The sequence below is a fragment of the Nuphar pumila genome, chromosome 5 (assembly GCF_984573655.1).
Source record: "Nuphar pumila chromosome 5, dmNupPumi1.hap1.1, whole genome shotgun sequence".
NCBI lineage: Eukaryota > Viridiplantae > Streptophyta > Magnoliopsida > Nymphaeales > Nymphaeaceae > Nuphar > Nuphar pumila.
Window position 1 is genome coordinate 39,852,921 of NC_143253.1, and position 13,768 is coordinate 39,866,688.

General features: G+C 37.5%; 1 protein-coding gene across 1 annotated transcript; it reads left to right on the forward strand.

Annotated features, from left to right (window-relative positions):
- The first annotated feature begins 3,824 nt into the window (after nucleotides 1–3,824).
- On the forward strand, nucleotides 3,825–13,553 carry LOC149837414 (putative cyclic nucleotide-gated ion channel 14). Its single transcript, XM_090007368.1, has 6 exons — nucleotides 3,825–4,430; nucleotides 5,023–5,235; nucleotides 5,365–5,678; nucleotides 6,481–6,592; nucleotides 11,773–12,009; nucleotides 12,233–13,553. Exons 1-6 carry the CDS (start codon nucleotides 3,990–3,992, stop codon nucleotides 13,004–13,006), a joined length of 2,091 nt encoding a protein of 696 aa, XP_089863494.1. The 5' UTR covers nucleotides 3,825–3,989; the 3' UTR covers nucleotides 13,007–13,553.
- The last annotated feature ends 215 nt before the right edge of the window (nucleotides 13,554–13,768 follow it).

The following is a 13,768-nucleotide window of genomic DNA, read 5'->3' on the forward strand; positions in this document are numbered from 1 at the left end:
TCCAAGTGTACGTGCAACACTAAACAGTTCCGAGGAGAACGAGAAGGGGCCCTTAGTGTGAACCGATGTTACTGAATGTTTGTCGATAAAAGGACAGTAAAAGGGGAGAGTGCAAGCTTGAAGAGAAGCCAGAAATGACACCGAGTATAACCTTTGACTAAAAATAAACTCAAGGTTGGAAAACTTGAGGGGCAAGGAGCTTAGCTGAAGGATTTCAACAGCTTCAAGCTCTGGTAATATAAGGTCATGATCAGTGAACGTCACTGGGATCCTACTGTAGCTTTGTCAAATCTACGATGTAGCAGTATACTGTACTTCCACTGTTTAGTCTGTTGGATTGACTGCAAGCTTCTTTTGGCTCTTCCTGGAAAAACCATGAAGTTAGGTGAAGAATCGTTCTGCCTCTTCTTTCCTTAATAACCTTTGGAGCTGCTCTCTACATTTTGCTGTTGTTGTGAGCCACACAACCACCGTTAGTTTTGGGTATAAAAGGTCTCCATGTGAATTGGTGCCAACCTTCAAAAAAACATGCTGTTTCACCACAAAAAGTGGGAAGCAGGACCTCTTTCATGTGAAAGAGTGTCTATTTACTACGTTTGATTAGTGGTGAAGTGAACATTGCATGAGAAGGGGTGGCAATCGGGTCGGCGACAGCGGGTTGGAGGGTCAGCATACCTCAACACGAACTCGACCCGTTTATTAAACGGGTCGGCTGTGGTAAACACGAACCCGACCCATTTATTAAACGGGTAACCCGACATGACACGGTTAACCCGTTTAATAAACGGGTCGGGTAAATGGGTTAGCGGGCAGGTTGGCGGGTCGGGTTCGGGTAAACGGGTTGGGAACGAGTAAACTGTTTGGCGGGTTGGGTTCGGGTAAACGGGTTGACCCGCCCGCCTAACCCGTTTATTAAACGGGTCAGCCAGGTTGGCATACCCCTAACACGAACTCGACCCGTTTAATAAACGGGTTAGGCGGGTCAACCCGTTTATGACACGAACCCGTTTAAGCCAAACCCGAACCCGGCTAAGAAGCGGGTTGGCAGGCCGTGTCAGATTTTGCCACCCCTACATGAGATTTTGAACGTGGGGCCCATGTCCTTCCACTCAGTAGAAAGAGAAGATTTGTACAGTAGATGCCTTCATTTCACCACAAAAAGTGGGGAACAGGGACTCTTTAATAAGAAAGAGGGCATGTTTCCCAGGTTTGGTTTGGTTTGTGGTGAAACTAATACTGCGTGATTTTGGATGTGAGGCCCCATGTCCTACAGGTGGAAACATAAAATTTATGTTGGGAAGGCCGGCCATATATGGATTTATATTTCAGAAAATCAGTGTACTTGCACTTATGATTTTTAGCTCATTAATTATGTATCATTCTTAATGAGCTCTCTCTCTCTCTCAATATATATATATATATATATATATATATATATATATATATATATATATATATATATATATATATATATATATATATATATATATATGCTACTGTCTAGTGTTTGTCAAACGTACCTGGTATATCATAGCAGATGTATGTATATGTTCATTTTTCAAAATGCCTTATTATTTTCTATATCTTTATGTTCAAACTCACAAATAGACAACTTTGTTAGTATTTTTTTTCCTTTCATATGTGCAAAACTCATAAAGTTCACACAATATATCGCTCTTGTCGCAAATTCTTACTTTAAAGGAGGTTTGCACACATTTGTTTATAATCATGAAGTTCACATAACCATATTTGTGAACATCTTATTAAACCTAAACCTCAAAACTTCACAATTATCATATATAATACAAAATTTTCATAAAAAAATATGTAAACCTCTCAAATATCTTGTTTATATATATATCTGAAGTTAAAACTGAACATGTAACTTTGTAAATACTAAACTAAAGTCGCATATATATATAGGGATCAACGCATATATACCTCATGAAGGATATTTTCACCCTTGGCACATGCAAACTTTCCTCTCAAATCTCCAAATATGCAATTTTTCTCTTTTATTTTGTAATTTTCTTTGCAAAATTTCTCCCACACATATTCAAATTTTCTTTCAAAATATAAGAATATGTGAATGTCCTCTCAAATATGCAAATGTCGTAATATATGCTTTTGAAGCATTGCTAAAAGCTTTAGCTAGGTTTTTGAAGTGTCGCTAAAGGTTCATCACACTTTTGAAGTATTGTTTTCTCCAACAAACTCATTTTACTAAAAAACGCATAAAGAGTATAGGCAGGAGGATGTTCACAAATTTGTGAGAACATTCACGTGTAAAGGTTAGGACATTCACAAACGTGAAAGCAGGTAGGAAGGCATTCTCAAATGTGTGGGAGAAAATTAGCAAATACGCGGGGGGGGGGGGAGGGGAATTAAGATACTTGGACATTTGAAAGGAAAGCTTGCATAGCTCGAGGAAATTCCTGTGTGTGAAAGGTGAAAATGTTTTTACATACAAAAAGTTGCAGTTTTGGGCATTAAGCAGATTTTGAAAATTGTAGTTTTTTGATAAACACCTTATTTTTATCGTACAATCGAGTCATTTTCTGTTGTTTTAATGTAAGTTCTATTAGGATTTTAAACTTTTATAGAGTTAGAAAGGTTATCATAAAGGCGACCTAATGGATTGATAATAATTATATATAAATTTTTTTAATCAATGTATGTTAGGTTTGAGTTATGATCAATTTGAGTTTCTGGTCTAAGACATGTCCAAGTTTGGGTACATATTTTATATTTGTTTAGGTTGGGTATGAAACAGTTTTGGATACATATGGATGCTCAAATCTGGGTATAAATTAGATTGAACCATTAGCCTCAAGTATAAAATAACGGCCGGGTTTAATTAATTTTGCATCTATAATTTTCATGTCTAGCGCCTATGCATTTTAGAAAGGGTTTTGGATTTTGGACCTAACCCAAACCCATGGGTCTACAAAATTAGGTTGGTTCCTAATCAGTTTGTGTATACCGAAGCTAGCTGCACCCCTATATTTGATTGCCCCTTCTCCTCTCTCTCTCTCTCTCTATGCATAAGAATGTATTAATTATATAAATTTTCAAGTTGACAGATTAAAAGGTGGCAATTAGTATTGTTATTTGATATTAAGCCTCTATGTATGTATTTGGATGTTTGATATGTGTACGCGTACGTTTGTGTATATTAAATAATTAAGTAAAAACTAACGGTTTTTTAATTCAATACATTCCCGTCAAAAGTAGCATTTAAAGAATCAATTTTTTGGCATGGCCTGCCCATCTTTATGCTTTTAGGTTATTTATCCTTACAATATGATATAAAATAAGGATGTACACAGGTCAAAGTTCAAATCTAGATGCCACTCGGATTGTCATCGTTTTTAGGTAATACACATCTGAATTGGGATCTTATCCAAAACAAATACTATAATATCTATTTAGATCTGGCTTGGCTTGGAATATGAGAGGCAATATTGGTTGGATGAGGTCTAACTAAACCCGTCTCAAAAGATTTTTCATGTTTTTCTCGGATCCAGTACCACACAGCCATGCATCATATCCAGCTCAAGAACTGTATCTGATATCCTAGTTTGATCCGGACCCATAACTAAACCGACTCTTCATAACTAGCTTCTTTCTTGTTCACGGGCTTGTTTTTAAAGCCTACCCTATAGTTGCCCACTAATTTTTCCCCCACAAAACACACACACACACACACACACACATATATATATATATATATATATATATATATATATATATATATATATATATATATATATATATATATATATATATATATATATATAGAGAGAGAGAGAGAGAGAGAGAGAGAGAGAGAGAGAGAGAGTGACTCCCCCCTCTCTCTCCGCCGATATCTCTGTGACGCCTCTCGATCTCGATCTGTTTCTCTTCCCCCTCTTCGATGGGTATCCTTCCCCTCCCCCGAATTCGGTTCCTAACCCTAACCGTAGTAAGCCAAAGGCGTCCCATGGACGATGTTGATGCTGAACAAGCCGACCCCCTCCTCGGCCTCGGAGTCGGCAGCCCACTCCTTCCTGGACCAACTTTGCCCCTGGCGGACATGGGTGCTCGACCCCCGCAGCGAGTTCGTCCTCCTCTGGTACAGGGTCTTCCTCGTCTCCTGCCTCGTCGCCCTCTTCCTCGACCCCCTCTATTTCCTACTCCCCACTGTCTCCAGCGACGGCTCCTGCCTCTCCAACGACCTCCGCCTCCGCATCGTCGTCACCGTCCTCCGTTCCGTCACCGACCTCTTCTACGCCTTCCACATCCTCAACAAGTTCCGCACCGCCTTCGTCTCCCGCGACTCCCGCGTCTTCGGCAGCGGCGATCTCGTCATGGACCCCAGGATGATCGCCCGCCGCTACGTCACCGCCATCTTCGCCATCGACCTCCTCGCCACGCTCCCGCTCCCTCAGGTAGCCTCCCCGCGCTGTGCCCTCTCTAAACTTGCTTTCTCTCTTTCGTCTGGATGCATGAACCAATCTCTGGTTGCTGCTTTTGGATTTTTTCTTTGTTTCTAATGGCAATGCATCTCCAATTTAATAGTTTTTTTAAATCATTAGATGACCAGTTTGTCATTGGTTGATGACTATCAGATCATTGTAAGAAGAAGAAAAAAGATTTTGATTACTTTACAAATGCATCAAATGGAAACAAAAATTAAAAAATTCTCTTGAAAAATCATTTTTTTCTTTGTTGTTTGCATGCATTGCATGTGTCCACGGAGACGGACGTAACACATTTGCCACATGTTTATACCCCTTCCAAATATTCTTTTTCTTTTAAATGTGTATGGTTGATGACAGTTAATGCATTAAATTACAATGTCAATTTGAAGTAGTGAGAGTATACATATTGTGATGAACATTTGCTAAAATATACATCCAGCAGTAGACATGAACACACACACATGCACTACTTTTTTTACCTAAAATTGATTCTTTTAGGCATTTTCTTTTGGACGTTATGTTTAAGAGTTTTCTACTTGTTTGAAATTTTTGTTTGCAGATTTTGATCTGGCTGATAATTCCAGCTCTGAAGACCTCTTCTGATGTTCATGCCAACAATAAGCTTGTTTTGATTGTTCTCTTCCAATATGTGCCTAGGTTGTTTCTTATTTTTCCATTGAATGCACGAATTGTTAAATCTACTGGGGTTGTTACCAAGACTGCTTGGGCAGGAGCTGTATACAATTTACTTCTCTATATGCTAGCTAGTCATGTACGTACCCTTTTCTCTGTCTCATCATTTGTCGGTCACTTTTTCTAGTTCTTTTATATTGACCTTAAGTTTGAAGCTATTCTAAATCCAGCATTTGACATTTTACCATCTTTTATTTTGGTGGACCAGGTGCTCGGTGCTTCTTGGTATCTCCTATCAGTTGAAAGAATGAAAACATGTTGGAGAATCGAATGCAGTAATGAGAATGGAGATCTTCACTTGCCACACTGTGATCCAATTTTTTTGGATTGCAGTAGTTTGGGACAGTTAAAGCGTCAAATTTGGCTTAACACTACCCATGTGTTTAGCAATTGCGATCCCAGAAACAGTCATATTAGCTTCAACTTTGGTGCTTTTGCTGATTCTTTGACTAATCAAGTTGTTTCATCATCATTTATTGAGAAATACTTTTATTGCCTTTGGTGGGGTTTAAGGAACTTAAGGTACAGATTCTAACTTTTTGTAGGTGTAGATGTTCTTTCTAATACCATTTGATTTTTGGAACTTGAGTGATGAGGCTGTTAACACTGTTAAAGTCTGCTAATGTGTTGGTGGGTGACTAGGAGATGAATTTATATCTCAATTTGAACTTCTTATGTATTGTTTCTGTTATTTCTTCTTTCCCTAGGGTTGAGACTTGGGAATTGGTATGGATACTTTATCATGTCTCTAAGCCGCATTTCAGTCTCCCCCCCACTCTTGGTAGCCTATGTACACTATACTGCTGGAAGGCTTTTTCTTTTTAATGAGATCATGTTGTGGAGTAGGCACTCAAACATGCACTACAGGTGCATAATTCAAGCTGGAACAGACAGAAATACATTAGCAAAAGCAAAGTCCTTTGTGCTTTACTTTCTAGCTCCAAAATGTGATGGGTGGTTGAACCTAAGAGAAATATATCCAATGTAAGGGCAGTTGTCTCTGCTGGTTGCTAAAATTGTAAGCATATTACCTCTGATGATGAAATTATGGGTAAATAACTGTATAACCTGAAGCTACCAATTATCATAGAGAAAGTGGAAAGGTGATTTTAAGTCCCTTGTTGTTGCTAAAATTGAAAGTGTATCATCGTCATCGGAATGTCCTGCCACATCTGCATAACGTTGACCTTACAACTTCCATTACCAAGTAAAATTGAATGTATTCTTCCAATGTTTTTCTTTGTTTATTGTGTTGATGCTTTTAAATACTGCTGCTAGCTTTTCTTTTGGATTCATTTCTAGGTTTCTTCCTTTTGATTCCCAGTTCATACGGACAGAATTTGTCAACAAGCACTTATATTGGGGAGACGGTATATGCTATCTTGATAAGCATTTTCGGCTTGGTTTTGTTTGCACACTTGATTGGAAACATGCAGGTATGTTTCTATTGGTGTCTAGTTAAGAACTCATAACCTTGTCTTTGTTGTATTATTGGTGTTACAATGATCGTTATAATAGTTTCTTGGCTGGTAAAGGACTGGACGTGGTCCTTGTAGGAAACTAGTAATTTTTTGATACTAATGTGCAGTATGCTTTTCCAATATTATGTTTAATCTGCATGAAATTGTCTATAGAGTAGGTATTTGAAGGCAGAGGTGAATCACATGTTTATGGTATGCGATAACTATAGCCAAGGGCTGAACCAGAAAATAAATAAATAAATAAATAAATAATATAAATAATCAAATTATATATATATATATATAAATGAAAACTGGTTCCTCTTTACCATCCATACGGCATGGATAGTGCTGATTTTTGATGTTTCATGTCATGTTTGTCAAATCTGAACCCACAGATGTGTTCAAGATGATCCATTTACTAGGAGTCTAATATTGGATCATGTTTCTTTGAGAAAAAATATGATTTTATGACTCTTTAAATTTATTAAAATTCTGAGTCATTGATTTTTTGAAGTCTTCTAAAACCTTGCTCGCACGTCATAGTTGGATGAAACAGACCATTTAGATCACATTTGTAAAGTCATATTCCAAAAAGAAATTTTAAAAGTTAAAAGATTAAGACTGCCCTTTTGCGTTAGGAGGAACCAATCACTCTATATAAAAAAGTTGCATAGAAATACTATAGGAATTACTATTCTAATCAACCCATTCATTAAATACATTGAAATAATCTCAACAATAATACAACCCTAAGAAGAGAACAAATATGACATATCACATCTATCACAATTGTATTCGACGACATTTCATTGTGTAGAAATAATTTATAATTGCATTTATTTAATATTAAAATATGGAAAATAGTTTTTATTAATTAAAATAAAAAACCGTATCCTCATATCCTATTTTTGAAAAAAAAATTTTAACTCTTGTGAGCCGAATCCTCATCCCATGTCCTTATCTCCATGGGTCTTTGTGGCACAACATACATCCTATGTCACACGGACTCGGCTACGGGGTCGACGCACCTGCATTGACATGCCCCGACACGGGTGTGACTTCGGACATGGTCAACCAAGTGTTGGACTCAGTGTTATTAAAAACACGCCTCAAGGCGCAAAAAGCGAGCCTCGCCTCAAGGCGAGGGGCTTTGTGCCTTGAGGCGCAGGCATAAGGCGCAATACCCTTAAGGCGTGCGCCTCATAGGCCTTGAGGCGCACACCTTGAGGCGAGGCGCGCCTCAGACTGAGGCGCACACGCCTCAATTTATTTGGTCAAATGAGGGTCAAAACCCTCATTCAACCAAAAAAATAGGGCTTAAACAAAGCCCTACCGACCCCTTTTATGTTTTTTTTTTCTCACCTCCTATCTCCCTCTGCCTTCCATCTCCCTCTCGTTTTCGTGCATGACAACAGGACCACCATCGCCAGCGACCTCCTTCTCGCAACAACAGCAGCCCCAAACGCCGGTTAAGGTAGGATCTCTGCATAGTCTTCTTCCTCGTGTTCACACATAATGCATTTGCTGGCCACATGAATCTCTCTTTTTAAGGTTAAACTGGGTTGTCAAGAGAGACCAACCATGAAAACATGCGAGCTCTAGGGGAAGTCTCAGCACTTAATAAGGCATGTTTGGAAACCACCCAATGCCAGATCTTGTCTTCAGTGCATCACACCCACCCCCAGTCTGTCAGCAGGGCTCTGTTCAAGACATCTAACCTGGTGATGCCTAGTCCACCTTTGTCTATTGGGGAGGTGACCAGTGCTCATTCAACTATCTGTCTTTCCTGGCTTCAGTAACACCATACCAAATGAAGGCCTGCATCAATTCAGAATTACAAATTCCAGTGACATAGGTATTATTGTATTTCTGGGCAATGTATATAGAAAGAGATCCCCAGCCACACCCAATATCCAGAATTGTCTGCCCATCTTTTACATATGCTCTCTCACAATATGTCTCCAGCATTGCTCTCTCAGCTTCCTCTAATGTGTTAGACTTATTTATGAAGTAACAGCAGCTGCAAAATACAGTTCATAATATTTCAATTTGTTTAAACTGGGTCAGAAAGACCTGGTATAAGAAAGAACCAAGAGTAGCACACTTCAACAAACAGTTCTCGTGCATTCTTATTTTTGGCATTCTTGGGTCCTAGCAAACAAAGTGTTCTATGTTGATTACATAGGATTTCATTTTTCAACTTAGATTTATTTGATTGATTGCATGTTTTCGGTTTTGATGATTTTTTGTATTAAGGATATTGACAGAAATTTATTTATGTTAAGTTCCATGACAGGATATAGATGTATTAAGCCTAATGACAGTTTTGAATTTTTGTATTAAGCACATTGACAGATCATACAATTTCGAATTTCTGTATTAAGCACATTGACAAAAAGTGATCTATGTGTTAAGTTCCAGGGCAGTTTTGATTCTTTTTAGAAAAGAATAATTCGTTTGTTTTTTGTCCACAAGGATGCTTACTGATATTCTATGCTGCAGTTCATGCACAGATGTACGTGTTTATCTTTTTTTTAAAATTTTTCTATTTTTTTTTTAATTCAAGAAAGCATGCAGCTGTAGAAAGTGAAACGATTTTTAATTTAATGAATGCCCATGTTTTATTTTTTAGATACTTACATAGATTAAGTTGTTGCATTAATGTTACTTTTACATGTTAATCTCATTTTTTTCAGTATTTATTTGAGAATTTTTATTTCCTGTTGGTTGTTGCTTCATCAATAAAGATTTTTTATTTATTTATAATTTTAGATATTTTTTATAGTTTTTTTAAGTTAAAAAAAAAACTTTGAGGCTTACGCTTTACGCCTCGAGGCTTACACCTCGCCTCAGATTTTGGTGGAGCGCCTCGCTACGCCTCAACGCTTTTCACAACACTGGTTGGACTCGGTCAACGCACCAGGGTCGAGTCCGTCCATATTTTTGACTCGGTCAACTTTGATCAAGTCTATTTTTGTTCATTTTAGAGCAAAAAACAAATTTTTTATATTTTTTAATATATATATATATATATATATATATATATATATATATATAGCCAGACTCTGTGCACAGTCACAGACTGTGCACTTTTTTTAAAAAAAAAAAAAAAATATATATATATATATATATATATATATATATATATATATATATATATATATATATATATATATATATATATATATATATATATATATATATATATATATATATATATATATATATATATAGCCGAGTCCCCCGTGTCCAAAATTTTTGAAATTGCGCCGCACCCGTGTCACACCCGCACCCATGTGACATAGCATACATTCCATGCCAATAATATTATTTTCAATATAATATAAAATTTATGACAGTATTTTCAAAGGCAGCATAATCCCAAAAAATCAAATATTTTTATTTTAGTGTTCTAGCAAGGTCAAACCTAAATAAGCCAAACATTCCAATCAAATAAGGTCTTTTTTGCCATTTCTCTAAGGGGCCGCCATTCTAATGGAGTGGGACGATCTGGCCTTGGACAACAAATTTAAGAAATTATATTTCACAAGTGGTCAAAGAAAATCTTTTATATTTTGAGGTTCATGATGCAAAAAAGCTTTGAAGAGGCCCTTTCATGCAAACTACGGGAACAATGTCTTCTGCTGCAAATTTCCCTAATATTGATTGTGAAAACCAATGTCCTCTCCTACTACTGAGAGAGAGAGAGAGAGAGAGATTTTGGAGTCTCCTTGTGGGGGATTTTGATTTATTTTCCATCGCCATTAAGGATGCAAAGAGGTCCTTATTGCACCAACTCTACTTCTTGGTGTGAGGGAGCAAAAGAGACCAAGGAGTTCATGGTGTAGGATGTTGACATTATTCTGATCTCTATTAAACTATGAAGTTTTTAAGGGTAGTCACTGGCTGCACGAACATTATCCTTTTCATTTCTTCCATCTCCAAATTGTCTTATTAGTGTTATATTTTAATCGCACACATGGAGTTGCCCCATTGTTACATAGATGTCATATATACATATGTATATATACATGGGAAAATATAAGGTGGTTCTGTACCATGATACCATACGGTGGTACACACTCTTGTTTGCATGGATCTAGCCACCAAATAGTAGATCTAAACATATAGATGTGTTTAGCATGGTTTATTTACTATGTTAGAAGGTTTTATCATGTCTAATACATCATAAGATCCTATTTTTGAGACTGAAAATTGACAACTAACAATTTATGAAAATAACGGTGGTCTAGAAATGATATAAAACATCATATTTCAGTCAACTTTAACACATGAAAATAATAAAATAACATGTTAAACATGATCCAAAGGTATATATATATATACATATATATATATATATATATATATATATATATATATATATATATATATATATATATATATACTTGGGCACCTGGTCACCCACCTCTTGGTTCTGCCCCCTTACTATAGCATTATGTTTATATGTATATATATATCATAGTCACCTATAGCGTTCAAGGTATTATCTCGGGGAGGGCATTTCTTGGAAAGATTTTCAAAAGTTGAAAAATCTCGGGAGTTTGCCAAGGTTTTCTTAGGCATATCTTGAAGGAGTTCAAGAGTATGGTTTTGATGAACTGTTATATGATTGGTGGAGGAAGGTAGTGTTAATTGCAAGTTGAATTGAATATTTATTTTCTTCTAGTTAATTTGTCCGATAACCTTTTTAACATTCCCTGGTTAATTTCTTTATTTATGGGCTGCTGCTTGTGTTCTTTGATCTCCATAGCTCGTACAATGCTTATCTATTTTGTTTCTATATTCAATATCAATAATTTGGTTAACCCTTAATCGTCTGTTTGGCTAATTATAGTATTTGGGTCAATAGTCAATCAGCAATCTGTACTCGAGGAATAATTCTAAACTCAGTTTTTATATAATCTTTTGTTAATTTTCTTATGAAGCAATGTATTCTTCCTGTCGTTGTCTAGTAAGAATTAGTTACTTTAATGTTGCAGTCTGGACGAGCTATGGTGTTGGAATGGTGCACCTTTATCATGCTTGTTTGCTTCCATTACTATTCATGCATATTTTGTAGTGGCATATTGGTCCTTTCCTGGTATACTTGTTATGGTAACTAATAGAAAAATTTCCTGATTTTCTTGAAGACATATTTGCAATCAATTACTGTGAAAGTTGAAGAATGGCGAGTAAGGCAAAGAGATACTGAGGAGTGGATGAGACACCGTCAATTGCCTGAAGATTTGCAAGAACGCGTGAGGCGCTTTATTCATTCTAAATGGCTTACTACGAGGGGAGTTGATGAAGAAGCCATGTTACGTTCTTTACCTTTGGACCTCCGCCGTGAAATTCACCGACATCTATGCCTTGGCCTCGTTCGCCGTGTAAGAGTTTTTACTGTTTCATTTGGGTGTATTTGATGTTTACAATGATTTTAAATGGTCGCTCTGTTTTCAAAACATGCGTCTGTACTTCCAAGAAATGCTGTTATTTAATGTATTTTCTAGTTCTCTTCAGCAATATTTCAAAATGTTTAGGTACTAAGGTGGATATTTCTGTTTGGAACTGTAGTTCCTAGCATAATGGTCTGCCTGTTTTATGCTGTAGGTCCCCTTCTTTTCTCATATGGATGACCAACTTCTAGATGCTATATGTGAACGCCTGGTGTCATCATTGAGCATCAAAGACACATACATTGTTCGTGAGGGTGACCCAGTCAATGAGATGCTTTTCATAATTAGAGGTAAACTTGAAAGCTCTACAACCAACGGTGGCAGAAACGGCTTTTTCAATTCCATCACTCTTGGGTCTAGTGACTTCTGCGGTGAGGAGTTACTGACTTGGGCTTTGCTTCCTACCTCGACCTTAAACTTGCCATTGTCAACTCGTACGGTTCGTTCCTTGGAGGAGGTCGAGGCATTTGCTTTGCGAGCAGAAGACTTGAAATTTGTTGCCAATCAGTTTAAGCGTTTGCACAACAAGAAACTGCAACACACCTTTAGGTTTTACTCTCACCAGTGGAGGACATGGGCAGCTTGCTTTATACAAGCTGCTTGGCGTCGCCACAATAAGAGGAAGTTGGCAAAGGAGCTGGAAATGCATGAGAGCTTATTCTATGTGTCTGTTGATCCGACAGATGAACAGCTAATTGATGCAAATACTGGGGACAGCTTGGGCGTTACGGATCCTTCCGTAGAAGGTTCTAACAATTTTCCACATCTTGGAGCTACTATATTGGCTTCTAGGTTTGCTGCAAATACAAGAAGAGGCGTCTACCAAAAGATCAAGGACACAGACCGTAATGAGGGTAACGTCCCATTGCCAAAGATTCGCAAGCCTGACGAACCTGATTTCTCAATAGATCTTGATCATGATGAATGAAGAGAGTAATCAGTGCACAGAAAAAGCGGTATCTAAGATGAAGAATTACACTCTGTTTTTGCTACTCTTGATTAAACGAGCTATCAAGAAGCGTATGGATGAGGACCCAGGATAGACACCATTGCATGGAGATTGTCGTATGGAATGGCAGGAACCTTGGCAGTTTGTGTAAAAGTGAGAACAGAAATTGGTCTCTCGACAGAAAAACCTCTGTAGTTCTGGTTTCTGTAAGGGGAAGAGGTGGGAGTGGAGTATATCTTTACTATTGGTGGAGTTTATGATAATTGATCTTATGGGCCCTCGTTCATTTTAAGATGGGATTGAGGCTGTTGATGGGAAGGCTATGTTTGAATCCAAAGAGCTGATCAATTCTCTTTTTCAGATATGAACCACCGATTGTCTGTTAAGAGTGTTGTACAGCATGCGTTTTCACAGCGGCTGCAATGATTCAACTTGTGTACTCAGATCTACATGCTCATGATTTATTCCAACATTTTGAAATTTAGTGTGGACATACCGAAAATCCATTTTTAAGAAACTTCCAGCAGTGCCGATTTTCTATGGTTGTTAGGCATGCCTTATTTCCAGGACTTGGTGCTAAAACTTTTTCAACTGGTTTCTGGGTTTTTGTTTTTTGTTTTTTTGGGGGCTCTAAGACTCGGAAAAATCTCCCCACCACCGACCACATTGTGAGGCCTCCCTCCCATTAAAATCTTTGCGGTCTCCAAGCCGACTTGAGAATACACCCAGCTTTGACCTTGT